Source organism: Nicotiana sylvestris, chromosome 8 (genome assembly GCF_000393655.2).
Source record: "Nicotiana sylvestris chromosome 8, ASM39365v2, whole genome shotgun sequence".
Classification (NCBI taxonomy): Eukaryota; Viridiplantae; Streptophyta; class Magnoliopsida; order Solanales; family Solanaceae; genus Nicotiana; species Nicotiana sylvestris.
Window position 1 is genome coordinate 2,977,374 of NC_091064.1, and position 27,061 is coordinate 3,004,434.

Sequence of the window (27,061 nt, forward strand, 5' to 3'; positions counted from 1 at the left end):
TGGCCAAAAGTATTTTTTTCGTCAAAAGCACTTTTGGCCAAAAATTGAGGTGTTTGGCCAAGCTTTTGGAAGGAAAAAAGTGCTTTTGAGGAGAAGTAGAGACAGTTTTGGAGAAGCAGAAAAAAGTAACTTCTCTGCAAAAGTACTTTTTTGAGAAAAATATACCTAGAAGCAGTTTTTTAAAGCTTGGCCAAACACTAATTGATGCTCATAAATGCTTTTCAAACTAATTAACCAAACACAAACTTAATTTCTTTAGTATAAGCGAATAACGCACAGAGATAGCTTTTTCTAACTCAATTTTATGGGTAGTCAAATTTTGTCTTTTCGACAACTACAAGATTTAAAAGGAAAAAAAAAAAAACTAAATACTAGAGCTTTTAAAACCATCTTCAAGAATGTTTATGCAACGGACTGACTTTATCCGACTGAGGCCCTCAACGCTGAAAATGGGCGAATCGGGCTATCGAACTGCAAGCCCGAAATTCATTTCAGGCCCAAACATGGATTCGTTTAGCCCTCTCTCCGAGCCCATTTGGGCCCGTTCCGATTCGCACTTCTTCGATCCTCCGTCCTACTAGGGTCTCCAACGCCCGATTTTCAATTCCTTTCGCTTCTAGTTGTCTTCCTATGGCGTCCCCACCAAACCCTAACAACTCGCAGCCCGCCGCCGTTGACCAGCGCCGCCTGCAATTTGTTCCGGTTGATTTACCTCTCTCTTCTCCTGTAAGTACACCTCTTAATTCCTCGCTGTTGCACATCGATTTTGTGAAAGACAAGTAAATGAATGAGCATTTTGAAGAGAAGTTCTCTGTATTATGAATGATTCAATATTCAAAGGAAAAAAGTTGTTATTTTTATGCTTAGTGTAGCTTGAGTTCGTTTGATTTATCTCTGTGCAATCCTTTAGCATACAAACAATGAATTAGCCAATTAGGACACTGATGATTCATAAAAGCTAACTTAAATTTGAATTCAGCTGATTTTGGAGATTAGAGTGATCAGTGATGGATTTTGGATCATATTTTGAGCCTATTCGGGCTTTGATTGCAAAAAAAAAAAAAAGTCATCGACTTAAAAAATAGTACGTAACTTTGAATGGTCACTTGTCGTAGCAGGGGAAACGATAAATGGAAATGAAAAACTTCTTTTTTTGTTTAACCATCCAGTATCCGAAACACACACTGGTATGACTTATCCGTATTCACGCCGGATAAGCCACTATGGGGATAAAGTGCGCTCTACCTAGAAGTTCTCCATGCCCCGGGAAAAAGGGAACGAATAACTAAATAAGTTTAGAAATGGAACGTTGAAAACTTTTGCAAAATTTTCCTCCAGGAAACTACTATAATACACGTTTGATTACAATATTTTTGTTTTATGATTTCCATCTTGCTGAACCGTGGGAATAACATGAAATGAAACAATTATGAATATTAGTACAAGTGAGACATCATCGAGCAGTCCATAAATCAGATCGCTAATGAACACTGACGAAGTAAGTTTAAGAAAATGCTTATCTCTGAGAAGTACAAAAGAAAGCAATGTGCAACTAGTGACATGTCAAGCTTGATCCTTACTTAGATAAAACTTCAAGCCCAACTCTTTAAAGTACACTATAATAGTCAATTTAGTGCCTCACAAGGTATTATAACAACAACAACCCAGTATAATCTCACTTAGTGGGGTATGAGGAGGGTAATGTGTACGCAGATCTTACCCCTACCCTGGGGCAGAGAAGCTGTTTCCAAATAGACCCTCGGCATCCTTCCCTCCAAGAACTTCCCACCTTGCTCTTGGGGAGACTCGAACTCACAACCTCTTGGTTGGAAGTGGAGGTTGCTTACCATCGGAGCAACTCCTCTTGCCTCACAAGGTATTATGCATTCTCAAAAAGGCAATGGTTGGCCACATGGTTTGTGATAGCATGTAGTATCCTCTCTAAAATATGTGCGCAGCTTCCGTTTTTGGTATGTGGTGTTGAGTTATAGGATCTTCTTTGAGGCTTATTTTCATAATAATTTAGCCAAAAATAATAGACCTGTTGTAACTGATATTTTGTTAAATGAATTTATACATGTTTTCAACACTATCCTCCCCAGACCTCACTAGTGGGATTATACTGGGTTGTTGTTGTTGTTGTTTCAACATGGAGTGAAAGTTATTGAGACATGTAAAGAGCTCAAAGTTTGGAGATACACTTGCTTTTGTAATTAAGTATCTTGTGTGCTTGCGTGTTAAATGTTTAACGTACATCAGCTGCTTTGAATTTCCTTTGTTGATTCATATTTGTAATGTGGTTGCTTTTCTTTAGATGGTAGATGCAAGTCCTGACGCCATAGTGGATATAACCAGTCTGACTGAAGCAACCACAGGTGAGAAACGAAAAAGAGAAGGAAGATTAAGATCTATCGTTTGGCAACACTTCACGAAGCTAATAAAGGAGGATGGAACTTGTGAGAAATGCAAGTGTAATCATTGCCATAAACTTTTTACTTCTTCAACCCGAAGTGGAACTACTCATTTGCTTCGTCATATAAGTGAAGGAATATGTCCTGTATTTAAGAAAGTCAAAAAGGAAAACTCGCCAACAGTTTTCAGCTATATGAGTGGTAGCATAGACCGAAAAGTTGGTATTAACCCTTGGAAGTTTGATCAAGAACTGGATCATGCATCCATGGAACAGTCAATTGATGCGCACGATGATTTGTTGTCGGTGGGATTAGATGATATTGAACGTCAAACATGCACTACATCAGAAGGTGACTATGGTCGCCAAACATCAATGCCCGTATCTTATAAACTTCCTCAGCAGCCTGCCATGAAGTCCCAGCCTATTGCAGCATCATGGATGAGTGAGTTGAGGACTTGTGTAGGTAAACTCGTTGAACTCACAAATGAACGAGTGTCAAAGCCTAGCGTGGATAAGACTTGTGTGACTGTTAGCACACCCGATTTATCTATATCTTCTGTTGTGAAGTGCTTGAATGAGATGGAGGATATCCCACAATCAAGTGCAATGTATTTAGATGCGTTGGATATCGTAAGGGATCCAGAAGAAAGAGAGTGTTTCATTTGTTTAAACCCAGAGCCGCGTAGGAGATGGCTGCAAAGGATGTTACATCGTCGTTTTCCCTTACGCTATAGCACCGATGTTTGATCAACTGTAAGTACTCAACAACCAACTGCTAAAAAACAATCAGCTTCTGGGAGAATATCATTTGATAACCGTGACGACTTTACATGAACAGTTGTTTTTGTTGGTTAGAACTGGAAAGATGCTTGACCATGTTTGTTATCAAAGCTTTGGTGCTGTACAATTTCTGTTGTTTCAAATGAGAATACATACTAGAAAAACCGAAAGTATTTGGAAGCTTATTGATTGTGCTATCTGAATATCAAGAATAAAGAAGATTTATTTGCTACATGACTACATCTAATGCTAGGCCCCTAGTTCTTGTTCTTGGTATGAACTCAGTAGCGAGGCTTAGGCTACCAAAGTTCGATCTAGTATGGCGACTTCATTAGTCCATCAACGTTCGTGCAACGACGGCGACGACCCAGTAAAATCCCACAAGTAGGGTCTGGGGAGGGTAGTGTGTACGCAGATCTTGCCCCTACCCCAATGGGACAGAGAGGTTGTTTCTGATATACCCTCGGCTCAGGAAGACGGAAAGAAACGAGAAGAGATAATATATCAGTACCGTCAACAAAAATCATAGAAGTAGTAACAACATCATAAAAATCAGAAAATAGATGACATGCAATAACAATAACCAGTAATTAAGGTCCGGTGCTATGAAAAACAGAAGGGTAGTGTGAACACAACATTAATCACTAGCGGTCTAAGATCAACCCTATCAAACTAGCCTCACCCCCGATACGACGTAGAAAAAAAACCCGACTACAACCCTAGTCGACCTTCACACCTTCCCATTAACATTCGTACAATAATATATTTCTTATGCTTACCTAGAACAACTCATATTAACTAATTAGAATAAAATATTGAACTATGGGTAACTTTGAATTTGACCTTCGTTTTCAAATAATATGATGGTGGCGTCGGAAATCGCGTAAATTCCAGTAGTGAAATATTATTAGCTTTGCTAATGAGAACAACATAATGTTCCCCACGAGCTGCAGTAGGATGAATAGAATTTATCATTCTTAACTAGAAGTCTCGATTCGAACCTGAAAATAGAAAAATCTGATGGGGAGCTGCTTTACACGCGGATCTAGATTAGTTTTGACTAGGGGTGGACATAGTTTGGGCAAAGTGGAAATCCAAACCGAAATCCAAATTTTTTGAATTTTTGGTTTGGATTTTGGATTTAATTTTTAAATTTTTTAAATTTCGGATTGAATATTGGATTTGGTACTTCGAATTTTTGGATATCCGAAAATTCGAAATTCTTATACTTTATATTTAGTCCATTATCCATATGTCAATAGTAATAAGTTCAATATTCTACCCACTAAATATTATCTCATATATTCAATATTAATTACTAAGTTACTGTGGGAATACTTTATATTTGGATATGGTCATACTATTTCTACTTCTTATCGGTCGTATTAATATCTCTATTGTATTTTGTTGATAATAATTTCATTACTTGAATACTTCATTTGGATGATTGCAGTGAGAATGAGGAATTTTTCACGCAATTTAACATGAGTACTTCATTTGGATATTCATTTATGTAAAAGAAGAAACATCTCAACTTATAAGCTCAAAATTGAAAATCCAAAATATCCCAATCGATTAATTCGAAATCGAACTTAAAAATCCGATCCAATTTGAACTTATTTGGATTGGATTTGGATTGTCATTTCTTCAAACCGAAAATCGAAAATCCAAATCGAAATTTTTATATGCAATCCGAACTGTCTGAACGCCCACACCTAATTTCGACTCTATATGCGGATATCAACTACCAAATGGTAAACAAAAAAAATGTGTACATAGACGTGTCATAACATGGTGTAAAAGAAAGGGAGTGCTAATTTTTAATACTTCCTCTCTTTTGCCATTTTGCTTTCATTGTGTTGTCCTTTGATTATTTATTTTATTTTGTAGGATGATAAGCTTATCACGTTATAGTACGATAAAAGGCTGATAATTTAATTTCAAGAAGAAATAATAGTGCTAAGCATTGTGTAATGTTGAATTATAGGGGTATTTGTATCTATACCAGATTTTTGGGTCACCATTTAACTTATATATGCTATGCACAAAAAATTGCAAGTGTACCCACTTTTCAGGTAACTTCAGATATACAGGCCTGAAGTACCAAAAATTTATGTCTGAAGTTTGAACTTCAGAATATTTTGCCTGAAGTGTAGCCTTATCAAAGCAAAACTTCAGATATTTGCCTGAAGTTTGACCTGACTTGCAAAGGCAATCACACAAACTTCAGTTCATAGTGCAAGGGGAAACTTTAGTTCAATTGTGTATGTCTGAAATTTGAACTTCAGAATTCTTTTGCCTGAAGTGTAGCCTTATCAAAGAAAACTTCAGATATTTTTGCCTAAAGTTTGGCCTGACTTGCAAAGGCAATCAGGCAAATTTCAATTCATAGCAAGGGCAAACTGCAGTTCAATTGTATATGTCTGAAGTTTGAGCTTGAGAATTTTTTTGCCTGAAGTGTGGCCTTATTAAAACAAAACTTCAAAATATTTTCACCTGAAGTTTAACCTAACTTGCAAAGGTAATCGGGAACTTCACTTCATAGTGCAAACTTCAGACAAATTAGTCTGAAGTTCTTCAATTTGTAGTGCAAACTTCAGGACAAAATCAGCTTTTATATCTGAACTTCAGAGTGCAAATTCCACATCAATGATGTTTTGAGATTTTCAAATTTTTGCCCAGCAATATATAACATAACCTGGAATTTTGAGAGGGAATTTCTAGAGAACTCCCCTTATACGGCTAGAAACAATAGGTAATGCAAACAACAAAAAAAGAATTCAAGGAAAAACGGTCAGCTCAAAATCACTGACATCCTTCTACACTATTTATCTCAAAGAGCACAACCTCTTTGAAAAGGGAAAAAAATAATAGGTTTGGTCAGATCCTAAACTGAACTGCTCTCGGCCTCATCAGAAAAGAAGAGGAGGAAGAAAGGAGCGCATACGTCAGGAGGAAAAATAGGAGGCGTCTGAAGTTGTTAAAATAAGGGTATTGGTTAAATAATTTTAAAAATATAGGTATAGGTTAAATGGGGGCGACTAAATAGGACGCCCCGTGCAATTTTTACTGAATTATACGGGTGTTTACATTTACAAATAATTACATCAAATTTAGCTTATTAGCCCCAAAAAATAAGTAACGTCGTTAACTCAAACAAGTACCCCATCGTTTTAATTTATACTTCCTTCGTTCACTTTTACTTGTAAACTATACTAAAAATATATTTTTATTTTTACTTGTCAATTTTAACTTATCAAGAGAAACACAATCTTTTTTCTTGTTTTACACTTACCATTAACTACTTATTCCTCAAATCATTTCTCAAATTTTTTTAAAATGTTTTCATTATTATGGGTAAGACCGTAAAATATATACTCTATTTATTTTTTCTTAAAGGGAGTACAGAAATCAAAAGTGAACAGAGGGAGTATTACATGGTAGTAGTTTGCTCACCACGGAGTTTAAAAAAACAAATGAAGAAGACTTTTAAAACAGTGGCAGCTCGATGGACGTGGAGGCCTAAAGCCAAAATATATTAAGAGGCCCTTAAACTTCTTTCACAAAAATCATAAAATAATGAGACACAAAAGAAGTTTACACAACTTTGATTTAGCGGTGAGAGCATAGCACGTGATGTGTGAGTTAAGCACACACTACGATGTCGAACTCTCCCCTACACAATAATATTATATTTAAATGAAAAAGGATAGAAGGGTAAGCCCATTATATATCGGGATAAACGTTACGATCCTTATATTCTTAGTTAAAAAAGACGGGGCGCAAATAATTAAACTTTTTTTTATTTTTTATTATGTATGAAACAATCAAATGTGACAAAAGGTATTACTTAGGAGTAACTATGAACAGAACATAAGTTCATTTGTTTTTTTTTTGGTTTCTTTCTCGGTGTTCGGTATCCGCATTGGAGTCCGATTTTATTCGGATTAGCGCCGTGTAAGGTCCCATTCGGGGGAAAACGCTCCCTATCAAGAATTTTTCCATACCCAAAGCTCGAACCCGAGACCTCTGATTAAAGGCATAGCAGCTCATCCGCTGCACCAGAGTTTGACTTTGTTCCCATAATGTTACGTCTCTTTTTTCAAAAAGCTTTTAATGTTTTATAATTCCGTACGAAGTACTTCGAAATAATTTCTTTTATCGTTCTTCAATTGTCAATTTCGATCAAAACATAAAGGAATATTAGACGTGGACTGATTAACTTTTTAGACATAATATTTACACTTAAAAAACTAAATACAAGACAAATATTGGAAATTATAGTCAAATATTATTTTCTTAAATTCGTAAAGTCACAATCTCTTTAGAATACAAGGTGCTTTTTATACTTATTTCTTGAACTTCTTCTGCATTAAAACTATAAAAAAATTCTTAAACAAGTGATCAGTAGATGGATTTTATTTTAAATGGCTAATCTTAACTAGGTTTGAACGTGTATTTGGTTGGAGTTTTTTTTAATTATTATATATTTCGGAGAAGAGTTGACTCACTTGTTTTTTTTTAAAAGAAAAATGCAGTTAACTTATTGACCATAATTGCTCTTTCTCTTTTCTTTCGTTTTTTAAGAATTAACCTAAATAGTTGTCAACCCTATCGAAATTGAAGCTAAGATGACAGGCCTATCGCCATTATTGGCTAACCTTGAGTTCGCATAGAAAGAAGAAAGGAAGATTCTAAAGAGATGATGAAAATGAGAATTTTTTTTGTGTATATTTCATCAACTAACTTCAATACTTATACATGTATATGAAAAGGAAAACTAACAACGTATAACATGCATATGACAGCTAATTACCAAACTACCCTTGCAACTAACTCAACTCCTAAGCTAACTAACTGACTAACTAACTCTACTGACTAACTAATAAATACAATACAACAATATACTACAACTCCATAATCTCAATACTCCCCTCAAGTTGGAGGTGAGGAACCCATTGCCAACTTGTGAAGAAGATCTGAATGCTTTATCCCTGTGAGAGCCTTTGTAAAATGTCAGCTAACTGATCATGAGTAGAAATATGATGAAGTGTAATCAGACAATCATGTAGCTTGTCTCTCACAAAGTGGCAACCGACTTCTATGTACTTTGTCTTCTCATGGAACACAAGGTTCCTAGCAATGTGGACATCTGCCTAGCTATCACAAAAAACTAGAATAGGATTAGTATATGGAACTGTTAGTTCTTCCAACAACTGCATCCATAGCAATTCTCCAACCACCTTTCTCAATGATCTATACTCTACTTTTGCAGAAGACAATGAGACAATAGTCCGCTTCTTTGATTTCCAACTAATAGGACTGCCTCCAAGGAGTACAAGATACCCACTTACAAATCTCCTTGAATCAGGGCATGCTGCCCAATTCGAGTCACAATAAGCTGTGACTTTGTAAGAGGGATCATTAGACAGAAAATGCCTAGAGTAGGATCAATTCTTCAGGTACCTGAGTACATGTACAACAGCCTTAAGGTGGGGGCTCTCTTGGTGTCTGCATAAATTGATTTAAGTGTTGTACAGTGTATGCAATATCCAATCTTGTGTTTGTGAGAAAGTTGAGCTTCCCAACTAGTTTTCTATAATAAGATGGATCAGAAAGCAAAGTACTTTCTTCAGCCCTCAGTTTGGTTGATGAATCTAGAGGAGATGAAACAATAGAATACCCCAAATAATCATACTCTTTCAATAGGTCACTAGTGAACTTTCTTTGGGAGATCAACACTCCATCATCCTTGTAGAGCATCTCTAGCCCCAAGAAGTAATGTAACTTGCTTAAGTCTTTTATTCTGAACTGATTATGTAAGTAAGTCTTCAGTGCTTTAATTTCCTCAAGGTCAGTCCAAGTGAGGATCACATCATCAACATATACAACTACAAATACTGATGAATCACCCTACTTTTTATAAAATAAGGAGTAATCATTAGTTGAATGTCTGAAACTTCTAGAATACAGGGATTCTATCAACTTATCATACCATTGTCTATTGGCTTGTTTGAACCCATACAGAGACTTCCTTAATCTGCACACAAGCTTTGTGTTTTCTACTATCAGGCCTTGTGAGATTTCCATGTACACTTCTTCATGTAGGTTCCCACGGAGGAATGCATTATTCACATCCAACTAATAAGGATCCCATCCTTTCTTTACTGCAGTACTGATCAGGGCTCTAACAGTGGTCATCTTCACCACTGGAGAAAAGTTTATGTATAGTCAATCCCAGCTTCCTATGTATATCCCAGACTCCTTTGTACCTTTCCACACTTCCATCTTCTTTGTGCTTTATCTTGTACACCCACTTTCACCCTATGACTTTCTTTCCTATAGGTAAACACTTATGTGAAATGTTCTTGACTAGTTGCTGGCTGTCATGGGTCAGTGTATTGAAGGACATAGAATGGTTATTGGAGAAAAGGGAAGGAAGTAAAGTAGAGGCTAGTTGATGTTCAATGTTTGTATTGTTGCTCAAGTGATTGGTTGGTTGTAGGTTGGGTAGTGTATAGACATAGTCCTTGAGGTGTGAGGGTGTGCAGAATGTCCTGCTTGATCTTCTATGTTGTGTGGTATTTGGTTGATTAATATTGAGCTCTTTGTTGTGTGGTACTTGGTTGAAGAAAGTTGTGTGAAACTCTGAATGACCCTCAGGTGAAACATTAAGCTCTGGATCTGGGCTCATGTGTGAAATGTGGTTTGGTGTGCTTGTGGAGTTTGACAATGAATTGGTGTTTGGTGAATGGGTGACTTCAGATATAGGACTGTCAGTGACAAAAGTTGATGCATCTCTATCATGATTACAATGATCATTAGGTGTAATCACTGTAGAATTGGGATATGGAGAATCGTGGTTTATCATATGTAATACAGAAGGAAAAGAAGAATGTTTAGGTGAAATGGCAAAAGGGAAAACATCTTCATGAAACACAACATCTCTAGGCACATGTACACTCTTTGCGGCCAAATCAAGGACCTTATATCCTTTGGTCCCAAAAGGATATCCTAGAAACACATGGGGAGTGGCTCTAGGTTCAAATTTATCTTTATGATTTTTGAGTGTGGTAGTGTAACACAAGAAACCAAAGCTTTTAAGATGTGAATAAGTTGATTTTCTGTTGTAAATGAGCTCAAAGGGGCATTTATTGTTGAGAATTGAAGAGGGCAGCCTATTTATCAAGTATGTAGCAGTTATTATACACTCTCCCCAGTATCTCATTGGCAATTTGGACTGAAAAAGTAAGGCTCTAGCTGTTTCTAATAGGAATTTGTATTTTCTTTCAACCATACCATTATTTTGTGGTGTGTATGGACATGTTTTCTGGTGGATTATACATTTTTCTTGAAATAACAACATAACTTCATTGTTTACAAACTCCAACCCATTATCTGACCTAACAGTCTTGACCGAGGTACTGAACTGATTTTCAATCATGGAAACAAAAGCCTTGATGGCTTGAAGAGTGTTACTTTTACTACTTAAGATATGTGTCCAGGTTGATCTATTAAAGTCATCAACTATGGTAAGAAAATACTTGTAATTGTCATGTGTGGCTATGTGATAAGGACCCATAAATCCATGTGTAAGAGTTCAAGTATTTTGGTGGTGAATGAAGTTCTTTGGCCTAAAGGGCAACCTTGTCTGCCTTGCCATCGGATAGATAGGGCAAGTAAATGGTTGTTTGGGGGAAAAATTAACAGGTATAGTGAAAAGACCTCACATTTTCACAAAAGGTACATGACCTAGTTTGTTATGCCATGTATGCTCAATGCTATATTTACGAGATGTAGAAGACAACATAAGAGAATTCACATTAAAGGAAGGGTTAGTTTTATTGCTTGAATGAATAGTATTTACATTGTTATGTGACTGAGATGACTTATTTATGTTTGACAAGGATTGTAGAGGTAAATTGTGACTCTTTCCTATATTTACAACATTAGTCAATGCAGAAAAACAAGAATGAGAACAAAGATTGACAGGGACAGAAATTGAACCAGACTCTGAACACCCATAACACTTAGGGCAAAGGAAGTACAATATACTCCTTGCCTTACCAATCTCCAGAGGCCTCTTTAATGAAGGGTCTGCATCATACAAAGGTATTTACTGAAGTTAACTATGTAGTTGAGGTAATCTATCAAGGAATGAATAGAGATGAGGTTGTATTTGAAAGTAGACACATACAACACTCTGACTAAGGCTAACATAGGACCAAGAAATGCATCTCCAATTTCTGTCACTTTCATTTTATATCCGTTAGGTAAAGTAACTAGGAAAGGGTAGGACAAAGTTCTAATATTCTTTAAAAAGAATTTTCTATATGTCATATGATTTGAGGCTCCACTATCTAATATCCACAAGTCAGCAACTGATTTAGAACATATACACACGGTTGTTTCAACAATCTCTTTATCAGTAGAACATGCTAGAATACCTGCGAAGTTTGCAGCTCCATAAGTCATGTTGTTATTCGGGCCTTCTCCTATGTTTCTTCCTGGGAATTTCTCCAATAAGCTGAGTAATTGGTTGTACTGCTCCTTTGTCAGGCTCTGAAGTCCCTAACTTTGATTGCTATCTTCCATATCCTCACAATTTGCATGAACATTTGCAGCAGATGCTGCATTTCTCCCTTTTGTGAACTTGAAATCTTGTAGGAAACCATGAATTCTGTAACAGTTGCCCTGGTGTATCCTAGCTTTTTGCAATAGTCACAGAACATTCGAGATTTGGCAGATGGATAGTTTGACTTGTTCGAGTTGTATGAGTTTGGTCCAGTACTGCTTCCCCTATGATTGTAATTGGTTCTGAATTTGGTATTGCCAGGTCCATTTGCACTCAATGAAGTGGAATCCATGACTAATTTGTTATTTGGTCTGACTTCTCTCCGTTTTTCTTCTTGGATAAGGATAGAAAAAGCACGTGCTATGCTGGGCAACAGATTCATCATCAGTATGCTACCTTTCACAACTGTATAAACCTCATTCAGGCCCATTAAGAACTGAATTAGTCTTTGATCCTGCTCAGCTTTGTGCATGTTTGCTTTTACACCACAAGTACATTAGCAATTGCACCGTGCATGTGCATTTAAGATGTTCAATTCCTTCCAAAGTCATTTCATTTTCGTGTAATACCCTGTGATATCCAAAGCCCCTTTACTGAGGTCACTGATCTCCTTTTGTAGTTGATAAAGCTTCGCTCCATTGGTCTGATCATATTTGTCTTCCAACTCCTACCATAATTTCTTAGCATCATTGACATATTGTAGACTATCCGCTAGATCCTTTGAGAGTGAATTCAAAATCCATGATGTAACCATATCATCACAACGAGCCCACTGATCATAAGTTGCTTCATCAGCATTAGGTTTCTTACACTTTCCTGTAATGAAGCCGACTTTGTTCTTCACTAACAAAGCTCTAAGGACTCCTTTTTTCCAGGATCTGTAGCCGATTCCGTCAAAAACCATGGGAACTAGCATCGTTCCGTCACTCTCCGATGGGTGCATATATAGTGGGGTAGTCGAATCGAAATTACTAGTTGTACCTTGAGTTTTCTTATCTCCAGCCATCGATTGAAGTAGATTCTTAGAGAATTAGAGTAACTGATCACTCAATTTGAATAAATTAGATGAAAATTTCAGGAACCTTTCCGTCAAGGTGTGAACTCGTACTTTTTGATTTTGAGAAATGAAAAAGAGAAATTGATGAAATTGAAGAAGGTTTATTTCGATAAATCAGAGCTGAGCTCTGATACCATATCGAAATTGAAGCTAAGATGACAGGCCAACCGCCATTGTTGGCTGACCTTGAGCTCGCATAGAGAGAAGAAAGGAAGGTTCTAGAGAAATGATGAAAATGGGGAAATTTTCTATGTATATTTCATCAACTAACTTTAGTACTTATACATATATATGAAAAGGAAAACTACTAACGTATAACTGGTATATGACAGCTAATTACCAAACTACCCTTACAACTAACTCAACTCCTAAGCTAACTAACTCAACTGACTAACTAATAAATACAATACAACAATATACTACAACTCTATAATCTCAATAAATCCAACTTAAATTAAAAATAGCGGGCAGATGTATAATATAAGTATAATCCATATGTAATATATGTATATTGTATATACTCAGTACATAATTTATATATACTGGATAGATAAAATAAATAATGAGTCTGTCCAGTTATTTGCGTAAAGATCCTTTTTTTTAGCTTTGTGATCCACTAATGAAGACTTGTCATTGTAATAATATTTCTTGAAAATTCATGTGAATTCTCAATTAGATCAACTGCATGTGGAGGCAATAGTTATAAATTTGGAGCTTTGTCTGCTGATCGTGTTGGAAAATAGAGGAACACCTAAAGGCGCATAAATAAGAAGGAAAATGAATTTTTTTCTTTTTACTATTTAACTTCATTTGTTTTATAACCAGTTAATTAAATAAAAACATTACTAATATATCTGTAAATGAGGTGGACAAATATGAAACAACTTCTGTTATGGGAGAGCAGACTCACTCAGGATCTATAAATTAATTTATTTCTTGATAATCTAGTCGTTCAAATGAGGTGTCATAATCATCATTTGCTCGAAGGGAAGCTTTGGTAGAAACAATCAAGTTGTTTTCGTGTGACCTATTGTTCACAGATTCAACCCGTGAAAACAACCACTAATGTTTGATCTATATCGTACTCCTTATAATGCGGGCCTTCTATGAACCTCGCATAAACGTGGGAGCTACCCTTTTTAATAATCAATTTGAAGAAACTATTAAAGTAAACTCTCTATAATTACCAACAGTTGTGGTGGGATGATAAGTATATTATCTATTCTTAATTATAGGTCTTACCATCTTGAGTTCGAGCTCTGAGAACGAAGTCACATTTAATAGGGAATGTTTCACACCATAAGTAGGGTTTTCTAATATAAATCCGAATTAGTCGAGCCTGTTAGGTGTTTGTCCTGATTTTCTTACCATATTTGCTTTTCCTATCTCTTGAAGGAAAGGACAACATATTTTCTTACAATGACCAATCAAGAGTTGCCAAGTGTCTAAAATGACATATCTTGGCCAGTCACAAGCAAGCTTATCACATATCTTGCCAAGTGATAAGTTTGATGATTCACATGAGCCAATCAGAATCAAGCGAGAGAGTTCATATGTAGCTGGACTGTCCATCCTTTACCACTATAAATAGAGGGGTTACATAACTCTCTAGGGAGATTCAGAGTTGGAGAAGAGCGTTCCGCAATTAGTGAAGACATTCGCAAACAGAGAGATCAATCCTCAAGTGCAAAGTTCTTCTACAAATGAGTGGTCAACAGAGTTCTTCTGGGATATTAACCCAAAGCAACAACGTGATCCTTGATTTCTTGACAATTAAATACATCACAAAGAGGTCTACATCATCCTATATTCGAGAAAGACGCTTCTCAAGCCCTCAAATCATGAAGAATTTCATAGAGGAGAATCAGGGGATACAAAGAATTATACTCATAAATATTTATCAATATAATTTCTTCTTCATATTATTTTTGTTGCAGTTTATTTTTCGTACTACGAAAATTTATTGCGAACAAAGGAGCGCATAGATCCAAAGAAGGAGAACAATTCGGAGAAAGAATCAATGGATAAACAGAGTTGTAACCTGCAATGTTTATCAATAAAATCCTTTTTCCTTTATAGCTGTTTGTGATTGTAATTTTATTTTTATGCATAAATTTATTGCAAACAAATTGACATGTACAGTGGGATTTGGTCCGTCCTTCATCTCTTCCTCCTACAAATTAAAAACTATAAGTTTAAAAATCAAACTGATGTGATGGCCTCCAAAAAGATCAATAATATTTCAAGCAAGGACATTACTACAACCACTTATTTCACCACCTGGAGATGACGAAGAAAATCAAATCTCCAATAATGGGGGCAATCTCTAGGGATAAGATCTTGTCTTCTATACCAGTGGTTCCTCGCCAAAGCCGCAAGCTAATAGAAGGAATAACCAAGTAGTCTTGCCATGGACGTGAAATTGCAAAGTGAAGGCACCAAGTAATTCTTCATCAAATTGGTTGCTATGCTTTATTATTTAAATAGACTATGCTTGCAACAAGTGACAAGCATGGTCTCACTTTGCCTATAATATTTTGGTGAATTAAATAAAGAATTCTATGATGTCATAGATGCTGCTCAATTTAAGACTTGACAATCTTTTTGAAATTGGACCGATACGTAAGCATGTTTATTAGGCATATTTACGGGATGAAATTTCTGCAAAAGCTTCATTAAGGACTGGATCCATCTCAAGCTACAGTTCGACGCAACTTTGCATGATCAAGTACTCTTTTGAGAAGATACAAGACGTGAGTTTCTCACGTGAGTACTTCAAGTCCCGTCTTTATGTTTCATCAAGTCTACACGCCGACAACCCTTGATGTGAGGGGCATTTGTAAACATCAAAATTTTAATGGATCAAGCTAAACTCTAAATTCAAGATGCTACAAGAGGATTCTTGCAATTCTAAGAGTCTATTAGGGTTGCTTGGAAGCTACTCTACAAAAACCCTAATTTGGAGGTTACTCTATCCTAACCCTAGGTTACTCCTATAAAAGGATAACATGTTCCCTTTGAAAAGCTCTCTCAAATTGAGGTCTTCTCAAAAAATCCTATAAATTCTCGGGATATTCACAAAGAAATCAAGGCATAAAATAATATCGTGATCAATAGATGTTCTTCTTGATAATCAAATACTTCAAGAAGAACATTCAAACAATGATCGATTTTCATGGAGATAAAATAATCCAGAGATGTCCGCATCATTGTACGTTCGAGAAATATATCGCTAGAGCCCTCGAATTACGAAGAACAATTGATCACGCCCAACTATGCCTTATAAAAAGGACACGCGGACGTTGCTAATATAATCTGAGTATTTATCCTAGAGTCAAACCTACAAGGAATTAACCTATCAATTACTCTCGTTAGACTTACTGAATTCTACGGAATCAACTTCCCAAACGTTCTGAATAACAATTGAGGATGTTTCTGCTAACTAAGAATGAATGTAAATAAGCAACTGAAAACTAACTATGATTAAGTTGTAAACAATTAAGAGAAGGTTCTAAGGTTATGATTTTCCCTATTGATGGATTCCCTTTCGGTTATGTTTCACTTAGATTTGCCTAATCGTCTCTATCAATCATGAGCACTCTTATTACCGTAAATCTCTCCCGAGTAATCACAATAATTTACTAGACGCACTCTCCCGAGATACGCTAGCTGACTTTATTTATTTCAGCTCCCTTTAGATTGCACCCAAGGCTTCGTTATCCCTAAACCCGCCTTTAAACCCTCAGTTATTGATACCTCATATACTTTGAGAGTGGTGTTGTTCAACAATTACCTAAATATGCACTCTCTCCCGAGTTATGCACACTAAATAGGCACAACTAATTGAAGATCCTGTCAATTAACTACAACAAGAACGTAGTTGAAAAAATAGAGATTAAACCAGACAACTATATTAACATAACAAGAAGTTCATTCTTCAATAGGTTCCATCAAAACCTTAGACTAAATATTTAGCTATTCATACTAGGGTTCATCATAACAATATTCAAATTCATCACAAATCGTAAAAACACAAGAAAGAAAGGAAGAACGCGATGTTGAATTATCCTCCTTGCCTCTCCTAGCCTTGAACTAAGCTATGAAAAACTTGATAATGATCTCTTGGGAGAGCTAGACCTTCTATAGGTTAAGTTGATTTGCCCCCGAACTTCCAATTTTACCCCTGCAATTTACTCTTCCGGAACTGGGCTAGCGTGGTCGCGCTAATGGACGCGCTAGTGACCGCGCATATGCCCTACCATTCTGCCTCGACCATATGGGCTAGCGTGGTCGCGCTAGTGGCCGCTCTAGTCCAGGTCTTTATTTCATCTCTTCTTTTTCTCGTCTTCTCATGTGCTCGGCTCCTAGGGGCTTTTTTTACTTCAATTTAGCTCCAATCGCAGCTTTAAGGCCTCATACATGCTACTCACTCCTGCAACGTGTGAACTTCACAATTAGAGCCAATTTATCATTATTTAACTATATTATCATAGTGAAACATAATCAAGCTGGGGCATAAACAATCGCCAAATTACATAAATCTAGCCTATTATCAACACCCCACACTTAAATCATTGCTAGTCCTCGAGCAATCCACCATACTCTATAGAGGTTCCTTCATCTAAGCATTATTCCCTAACACATCACACCAAGAACATATCACAAAAGTTACGCCTAGTAGTGAACAATCTTCGCCTCAAAAGTCGACTCTCATGTGCCGTGCATTATTCATAGTTACTCAAATTACTCTACATAAACGTCAAAACTTGCCTTTCCTTCGTGAATCACATGCCCTCACATCACACAAGAGAGTAGTTCTACATATAATGATATTTAGAACAATTAGGAACTTAGATAGACAAAATTCGCTCACTCTCAAAAAGAACATTCACATGCCACAAAGATGCACCATAGGCTTGCCCGTAGTGTACTACTCTACTAATCGAGCCCACTCAATCTAAGATTAATAGGACTTCACTTGGTTGTAATGTAGGCTAAGAGACGGGTAGGATATATTTGGATATAGTGACTAACCTCCCTAAGTACTTTTAATAAAATTACATTAACCTTCAAAACCATACTTATGTCAACCAAACACTCCACCACTTTTTTATTTACAACAACCTCATCCATTAGGTTCAATTATAACACACCACCACTTATCGATTACTACATTTACTCATTTTTTTTCGTGGTGCTTATTCTTTTACTTTTTCAAACACTGAACCTTTTCTCTATTTCAACGGTTCCACTCAAAAACCAAACCACCACCCCACACTTTTTCTTTTGCATAATTTCAATACCATTCAAGTGCTTATGGGAGGTAACGGGTTCAAACAGAAGGCTATTCAAATAATTGGGTAAGGTTCACAATGTGGTTGCCAAAAAAACGTGCTTATAGGCTCAACGGAGTTAACTACGATGTATTACAGTTAGGTGGGTTTAATTTATATGTCTGGATCAACAAAGAAATACCTATATCACTTCTAAAACTGAATGAAACTACTATTTCGCTTTGCAAACACACGTAGCAAGTTCTAGGCATCAAATGTGAATCATGAAATACATTAAAACTCATACACACATGGCATATGACTCATTCTAGATTGACTTATCAAGACACTCTCTTCTGAGTATTTAAGTCAGTGACAAACATATAATTTTAAGGCACTTTAGCAAGAATCAACCACTGAGACTAAGCGTTACACTCTAGTGTCTATTGTGTTCACGTGTATCAACGTTAAGGGTTTCTCTTTCGATTTCAGCTCGTAGCACATTAATCCTAACTAAAAAACTAAAAAAAAAAACAAAATAACCAAAAACTACCTACACCCGGTTCAAGCTAAACTCTTGGAAAAGAACCGTGGCCCAAAGAAAAACCAAGGGGGAGTTACTACACTACCTAAAAATAAAAAATCTTTTTGGTCTTTTCTCTAGACTTACTTCCCTCAAGAAAATTGTCTAAAGGATCCGTCATCAGGAAGGGTCTCCATATTCCCCTTTTTTTAATCGACTTAGTCCCTCAAGAACCCCGCCGAAAGAGATCTGTTGTCGGACAAGTCACTTACCTACTTTAAAATTACCTAATGAAACTATTACTCAAAATACCAAAAACAATCAAAGATAAACAAAGAAACATCACCAATTTGCTACATATACATATATACATCGAAGTATCCCCCACGCCACACTTAAAATGTAGACATGTCCTCATGGCATAAAAAGTTAAAGAACAGTGAGGTAAAGGAACTTCCCTGAAATATCACTCCTGATCGGAGTCAATGTCTGGGTTCACATTGCAAGCACGACCCAGAGCTCTCAGCCAGCCTAAGAATTTCTTTTCCGACTTCACCTTCCGGTCAGCTACCACGTCAATGCGGGCACCCAAATCAGTGACTGAGGTACACAACCCAACCATCTCTTGCTCCAAAGCGGTGAAACAGGACACCCGGGGAGCTCTAGAAGATGTTGCAATGCCAGATGGTACTGCAGCTACTGCGCTTTGCTCATGGGCCTGTGGTTTGGCCCCCACGTCCTCCTGCCCAACCTCCTCGTCCTTCAAGTCATCAGAGCCACTACTATCCTCTCCACCTGCTGCCGCTGGCTCCTTACCCGTGGTTACCTTGTCAGCCCAAAACTTGCGGTCTTTTGGCACCAGCCCATCCACCGCCAGATTTTCCGGCACCCGAGCTTGCCTGCAAAGGTTAGTGACCAAAGAAGGGAAAAAGAATCCATACCTTTTGATTGGACAGCGGATGAACATCTCCTCATGGATCACTTTGGCCACATCGAAGTTGTAACCATTGATGAAACACCAAATCAAGGCCGCTCGGGGGCCATTCACTTCTGTAGTGTTGAGGGACGGGATCAGACGATTGTTGATAATATACAACCAGCACTTCCCTTCAAAGGTTAGTGCCGAGGAGTGAAGTTTCTCACCATACTTCATCCAGATCACCACCTTCCCGGGTACACAGATCGTTTCAAAGAACCTCTCCCACGGTGTGTGTCCTCGGCCATACCCCTCATAATAGTCATCATAAGGGTCCACAGGAGGGGGCAACTGGTAGGTCGTCCGTATAGCTTCAACATAGGCATTCACTACCTTTCGGCGCACCATGACTACGCCATTGTCATGCTCCTTCACATTGGCGTATAACTCTCTAACAACTATTACATTGCCCTCGCCCGACTCGTTAATGAAAGTTTGCAACCCTCGCCTCACCAGCTCAGTATACATGTGAGGGCAGTGTAGCTGGACCGATCCTATGCCAATACCCCTCTCCGGAATTGGCTTTCTATAGGCCTTATCCGCAAAGAGGTCCTAAACCTTGGCAGAGACAAATTTGTTACTATCAAAGGGGTGTGCAGGGGCTACCCCGCGCACCCTTGACGAGCCAGCTTGGCTGCTAGAAAAGGCACCTGTGGCGCGGTATTTCCGAGATAGAGCCATAGTGTTTGAAAAATGGGAGCACATTAGCACAGCCCAACACAAAATTGTGACGCAATGCGGTTACTCAGACTTCACACGCATAAGTGGTCACAACTACACAATTACGTTCACTGAGGCATTTATACAAACACCTTGTGGACATTCTACACTCATACCCCATTACACACATGTTACAATCTCAACCCACCACAATATCTTCCAAAATCACAAGTCAAGGGAAACAACACCCCACCAATCTCACCACCCACAAACACTATAACATATGTTACCAATTCTACTAATCAAAAACAAAGAAAAACAACTACATAAATGCACACTAAAAACAACGAAATGCTGAAAAAAATATAAAAAGAAAATAGAAAAATAGGACAAGGGACTCATACTTGTAGTGATAGAGGGTGGGGAGCAGAGAAGAAAGGTAGAAGGGAATGTGGTTTGAGACTTGGGGAAAAATTGAAAAAGATGGAAATTTGTTGAAGAAGGGAGTTGAAGGAGAAAGAGGATCGCTGAAGAGAAGGGGTTGGGGAGGTTTTTCTGATTTTATTTGATTTGGGCGGTGGGTTTGGGATTAAGGGGGGGGGGGTGTTATTAGAAAGGGGGTAATTTAGGCTGCTAAAGAAAAATTATCATAAAAAAATAAATAAAAAAACAACACAAAACTTACGGATGTGGGCGGAACTAGCGCGGTGCGAGCGCGACCGTGCTAGCCCAGGCAGAACACAATGCAATATGCGTGTCCACTAGCGCGATCGCGTTAGTAGCGCGGGCGCGCTAATATTTTTGAGCCCAGGCAGAATGTTTGCCCATATGCGCGGCCACTAGAGCGGCCTGTAGCGCGAGCGCGCTCTTGGGAGAATTTTTTTTTCTTTATGTTTTTCACCTATTCTTACCACTTTCGATGGCCTTATCACCCGCCCATTGTCACCTGCATTGGTTAGCACGTCCTAAAAACTCACAATTAACAACTGCTACTATCGTTAGGTTGCCTCCCAACCAGCGCCTTAGTTAATGTCGTGGCATGACGATTACAACAATTCAATGGGTTTCCTCCCATGCAACTCTTGATTTAACGTCGCGGCACGACGCAGACAAGCACATTTAAGGCTCGCTCGACCTCTGAAGTTCTGTCAGGTGGATCTTTAACACTTCCTTTGGTTCTTTCATGCCTATGTATAGTTTCAATCTCTGCCCATTGACTCTAAATATGTGAGAGTCTGTCTTTGAGGCAATCTCCACAACCCCTTAAGGGAATACTTCAACCACTCGAAACAGACCATCCCATCGTGACTTAAGCTTACCCGGGAATAACCTTAATCTTGAATTATATAGCAGTACCATGTTCCCGGGCTTGAAATGTCACTCAACAATGTTCTGATCGTGCAACCTCTTCATTCTTTCCTTGTACAACTTTGTGCTCTCAAAAGCAAGATGTCAGAACTCGTCAAACTCATGTAATTCAGTGATTCCCGTTGTGCCCGTAGCCTCAATGTCTAGGTTCAGCTGCTTCAGTGCCCACCAAGCTTTATGTTCAAATTCCACTGGCAAGTGACAGGCTTTCCCGAATACCAACTTATATGGTGACATACCAATTGGTGTTTTAAAAGCAGTTCTATAAGCCCAGAGTGCATCATCTAACTTTTTCGCCCAATCAGTTCTTGTGGCGTTCACTGTCTTGGTCAATACACTCTTTATCTCTCTATTAGACACTTCCACCTGTCCACTTGTATGCGGATGATATGGTGTTTCCACCTTGTGACGCACATCATACTTTGCTAGCAACTTCTCAAAGGCTCGATTACAGAAGTGGGTGCCTCTGTCACTGATAATAGCTCTCGGTGTCCCAAAACGGGTGAATATGTTCTTATTCAAAAACCCCACCACTACTCTTGCATCATTAGTGGGAAATGCTGCAGCTTCTACCCATTTGGACACATAATCTATAGCAACAAGTATGTACTTATTGCCAAAGGAGCTGACGAAGGGTCCCATGAAGTCAATCCCCCAAACATCAAACACTTCCACCTCTTGAATCGGGTTCATGGGAATCTCATGGCGACGGGAAATGTTCTCGGTTCGCTGACATTCATTGCAGCCCTTCACCCATTGGTGCGTATCTTTGAACACTGTTGGCCAAAATAAATCGGCCTCTAGCACTTTCGCCACTGTCCTGACTCCTCCAAAATGCCCTTCATACGCCGATGCATGACATGCTTGCAAAACAGAAGATTGTTCTATCTCGGGGACGCACCTCCGGATCATATTGTCAACACATATTCGAAACAGGTAAGGTTCATCCCAATAATACATGCGGCAATTACGATAAAACTTTTTCTTTTGTACAGAGGAGAGGTCATAGGGAACTATACCGCTTGCCAAGTAATTTGCAAAGTCTGCATACCATGGCACTTCCTCAAGACTAGTAGCTAACAGTTGCTTGTCCGAAAATGTTTCCAGAATATCCTCAACCTCAACTGAGTTTTCAGTTCCCTCAAGTCGTGGTAGATGGTCAACGACTTGGTTTTCTGTTCCGTTATAGTCACGAATTTCGAGGTTGAATTCTTGAAGTAGTAGCACCCAATGAATCAGGCATGACTTAGACTCCTTCTTCTCAATCAAGTACTCGAGAGCTGCATGCTCAGTGTATATAATTACCTTAGAGCCAATCATGTATGATCTGAACTTGTCAAAAGCAAACACCACAGCTAACATCTCCTTTTCAGTCATAGTGTAGTTCACCTGGGCTCCACTCAGAGTTCTACTAGCATAGTAGATTGGATGCATTAGTTTGTCTTTCCGCTGTCCCAGTACTGCCCCCATTGCTTAGTCACTAGCGTCACACATGAGTTCGAACGGTTGCTCCCAGTTGGGGAAAACAATGATGGGTGCTGTGACTAGCCTCTTTTTCAACTCCTCGAATGCTACCCTGCAATCATCAGAAAACAAGAAAGGGTGATCTTTTTCTAACAACTTACAAAGAGGATTGGCGATTTTTGAGAAGTCTCTTATGAATCTCCGGTAGAAACCGACATGCCCAAGGAAGCTCCTGATTGCTTTGACTGAAGTTGGAGGTGGCAGCTTTGCTATCACGTCAACTTTAGCGCGATCCACCTCAATTCCTTTACTTGACACCCGGTGCCCCAAGATTATGCCCTCTTGTACCATGAAATGGCACTTCTCCCAATTAAGAACCAGGTTAGTTTCAATATACTGTTTCAGCACACGAGTTAGATTTATAAGGCACTCATCAAATGAGTTCCCCACCACTGAGAAATCATCCATGAATACCTCCATTATGTCCTCTACCATGTCAGTGAATATTGCCATCATGCACCTTTGGAATGTGGCGGGTGCATTGCATAGGCCAAAGGGCATCTTCCGAAAGGCATAAATGCCATATGGTCAAGTGAAGGAGGTCTTCTCTGTGTCCTCTGGTGCAATAAAGATCTGATTGTACCCTGAGTACCCATCCAGAAAACAAAAGTGTGACCTCCCTGCCAATCTGTCTAGCATCTGATCAACGAAGGGAAGTGGGAAGTGGTCCTTTCGGGTGGCTAGATTTAGCTTTCTATAGTCTATGCAAATTCTCCAGCCCATGACGGTTCTTGTTGAGATCAGTTCATTGTTATCATTTTTTATCACCGTCATGCCACCCTTCTTAAGCACACATTGCACCGGGCTGACCCAGCTACTGTCAGAGATTAGGAAAATAATTCCTGTATCTATCCACTTTATCATTTCTTTCTTCACCACTTCATTCATGTTGGGGTTCAGCCTTCTTTGATGTTCCTTGGAAGGTTTGTGTCCCTCTTCCAGTAGGATTTTATGCATATAGTAGGCGGAGTTGATCCCCTTTATGTCTGCCATGGTCCACCCAATGGTAGTCTTTCACTCATTGAGTGCCTGCAAGAGTTGTTGTGCCTGCACATCTAACAAACTAGATGAGATAATAACAGGTAATGTGCAGTTAGGTCCAAGGAACTCATACCTGAGATAGGCGGGCAGTGGCTTCAAATCTAGCTTTGATGGTTCTTCAATGAATAGATTGGCTGGAGGAGTTTCTCTATTTTCTAAGTGCAAGGGCTCAAATTCAAGAGTTCTATCCCAGAACCCTCTGCCTTCTAACGCCAATACCCATTCTGCCAGTTCTTCTCCATTCACCACATCTAAATTCATCAGATATGCAGCAAGAGGGTCCTCAATAGTCAGCATCTCATCATCAGTTTCTACGATTACATCCACGATATCAATAAGAGAGCAATTGGCGAATTAACTTGGTCGTCTCATAGATTTCTGCACATTGAATGTTATCTCTTCGTCGTTCAATCTCATCTTGAGCTCCCAGTCTCACAGTCAATGAGAGCTCTCCCAGTGGCCAAGAACGGACTTCCCAAAATTATGGGAATTTCTTCATCCACCTTGAAGTCTAAGATCACAAAATCTGCAGGGAACACAAATATCCCTACTTGAATCAACACATCATCCAAGATACTAGAGGGTCTTTTCACAGTCCTGTCAGCCAGCTGCAACAACATAGAAATGGGTCTAGCTCTTCCAATCCCTAACCTCTTATAAATCACCAAGGGCATAAGATTTATGCTAGCCCCTAGATCACAAAGTGCCTTAGCAAAAAGCAAAATTACCAATGGTGCAGGGAATTGTGAAATTCCCCGGATTAGACAGCTTCTCAATAATTGGTCTAGTCACCACTGCACTGTAGGTCTGAGTAAGAGTCACTGTGGCCACGTCTTGGAAATCGAATTTTCGGAACATCAAGTCCTTTATCATTTTTGCATACCTAGGCATCTCTTTCAAAGCATCTATCAATGGAATATTTACCTGGATTTGTTTCAATATCTCCAAGAATTTCTTATATTGCTCCTCTTTTTGGTACTTAGCCAGCCTCTAAGGGAATGGTGCGGGAGGTCTCTTCTTCCCAATGATTTGGGACTGCTCCTTATCATCTGCCACCTCAACTACCTATTCCTGGGCTGTCTCAGCTTTTTTCTCAGTCTCAATCTGAATGTTATGTTCTTCCTAGGCAGGCTGGACTGTCACCTCTGTTAGTTTCGTTGACTCATCTAGCTCAATGGGCATTGGTATGAGTGTCTCAGCCTATCTGCTTTCTCGAGCCCTCTCCTGCTCCACGTCAAAATCTCTGCCATTCTGTAGACTCACTGCCATCAGCTGCTTGGGGCCTTGATCTTTTGGGTTTATTTGAGTGTCTGCAGGTAATGTCCCATGAGGACGATTGTTTAGAGACATCAAAATTTGGCCCATCTGCACTTCAATATTCTTGATAGTTGAATCATGTGCATCTACTCTTTCACTAATTTTTGCATTAGACCCAATAACCTGCTGCATCATTGCCTCAAGTCTAGCAAACCCATCTTCCTGCCATCCACCATGCTGCTGCTGAGGAGGGTGATACCCCTGCTGCTGATTTTGATTGTTATATGCCCGTGGCCTTGGGTAAGGTGCCATATTGTTAGGAGGTCTTATACCTCCCATGTTCCCATTGTCGAAATGTGGCTGGACTGGCCTGTATGGCTAATTTTGCTGGCCCTAATTCTGACCACCCTGTCTCTAGCCTCCATAATTAGACACATAGTTCATGTCTTTAGGGTAGTGATGATGATCATGTTCTGCATTCCACTGGTTACCAATTGGCTGACTAATACAAGACGTGCACAAGCCCCCATTGGTAGTATCTACGATGTGTACCTGCTGCTTCTACCCTGACTCTTACACCTTTTTGGTGAGTATATCCGTATCAATAAGGTGACCATATTTTCAGCCATAGAGTTGGATGGATCTAAGGGCACTAAGTGAACCACGGAGTGATAGGTGCATTCCTGGTTGTCCATCCTGAATTTTGTGCCATCTTGTCAAGCACACTCTGGACTTCTCTCCATGTTTTGCTCAAAAATGCTCCACCAGCTAAAGCATCAACAATGTTCTTCACTCTATCTGATAATCCCATGTAAAACCGTTGCCCCAACATCAGATCTAGAATACCATGGTGTGAACATATAACCAACAACCCTTTGAAACGTTCCCATGTTTCATGCAGTGTCTCCATTGGTCTCTGTTTAAAACTCAAAATTTCATCAATTTGTTGAGCAGTCTTGTTGGGTGGGTGGAACTTGTCCTCCCAAGTTGTTATGGAATTAATGGGGAGTGAGTTTAGCCAGGTCTGGGCAGCTCCTGTCACTGAGAATAGAAACAGTAACAACTTGATTACTTCTGGAGTTACGTTGGGCTGCCTTTGGGTTTTGCAGATTGACAGGAAATTCTTCAAGTGCTGTTGAGGATCTTCGACTTGTATCTCCAAAAATAGTCCCTTGTTCTCCAACAAGTGCAGCATGTCGTTGTAGTATAGTGGTGAGTATTCCCGCCTGTCACGCGGGTGACCCGGGTTCGATCCCCGACAACGGCGCCAAACTTTGATCAGGCCAACTATGCCTTATAAAAAGGACACGCGGACATTGCAAATATAATTTGAGTATTTAGCCCAGAGTCAAACCCACAAGGAATTAACCTATCAATTACTCTCGTTAGACTTACTAAATTCTACGGAATCAACTTCTCAAATGTTCTGAATAACAATTGAGGATGTTTCTACTAACTAAGAATGAATGTAAATAAGCAACTGAAAATTAACTATGATTAAGTTGTAAACAATTAAGAGAAGGTTCTAAGGTTATGATTTCCCCTATTGATGGATTCCCTTTCGGTTATGTTTCACATAGATTTGCCTAATCGTCTTTATCAATCATGAGCACT

General features: G+C 38.8%; 2 protein-coding genes and 2 non-coding genes across 4 annotated transcripts; 3 read left to right on the forward strand and 1 right to left on the reverse strand.

The window, feature by feature from the left end:
- The first annotated feature begins 388 nt into the window (after positions 1-388).
- LOC104240957 (uncharacterized) lies at positions 389-3,427 on the forward strand. Its single transcript, XM_009795864.2, has 2 exons — positions 389-726; positions 2,315-3,427. Exons 1-2 carry the CDS (start codon positions 631-633, stop codon positions 3,158-3,160), a joined length of 942 nt encoding a protein of 313 aa, XP_009794166.1. The 5' UTR covers positions 389-630; the 3' UTR covers positions 3,161-3,427.
- Positions 3,428-12,435: 9,008 nt separating this feature from the next.
- Positions 12,436-12,774, reverse strand: LOC104240962 (uncharacterized). Its single transcript, XM_009795870.2, has one exon. The coding sequence runs from the start codon at positions 12,772-12,774 to the stop codon at positions 12,436-12,438; it is 339 nt and encodes a 112-aa protein (XP_009794172.2).
- A 13,515-nt stretch (positions 12,775-26,289) lies between these two features.
- Positions 26,290-26,396, forward strand: LOC138876638 (small nucleolar RNA R71). Its single transcript, XR_011401981.1, has one exon. It is a non-coding gene; the product is annotated as a small nucleolar RNA R71 (small nucleolar RNA).
- A 246-nt stretch (positions 26,397-26,642) lies between these two features.
- On the forward strand, positions 26,643-26,714 carry TRNAD-GUC (transfer RNA aspartic acid (anticodon GUC)). The gene has a single exon. It is a non-coding gene; the product is annotated as a tRNA-Asp (tRNA).
- Positions 26,715-27,061: the final 347 nt, after the last annotated feature.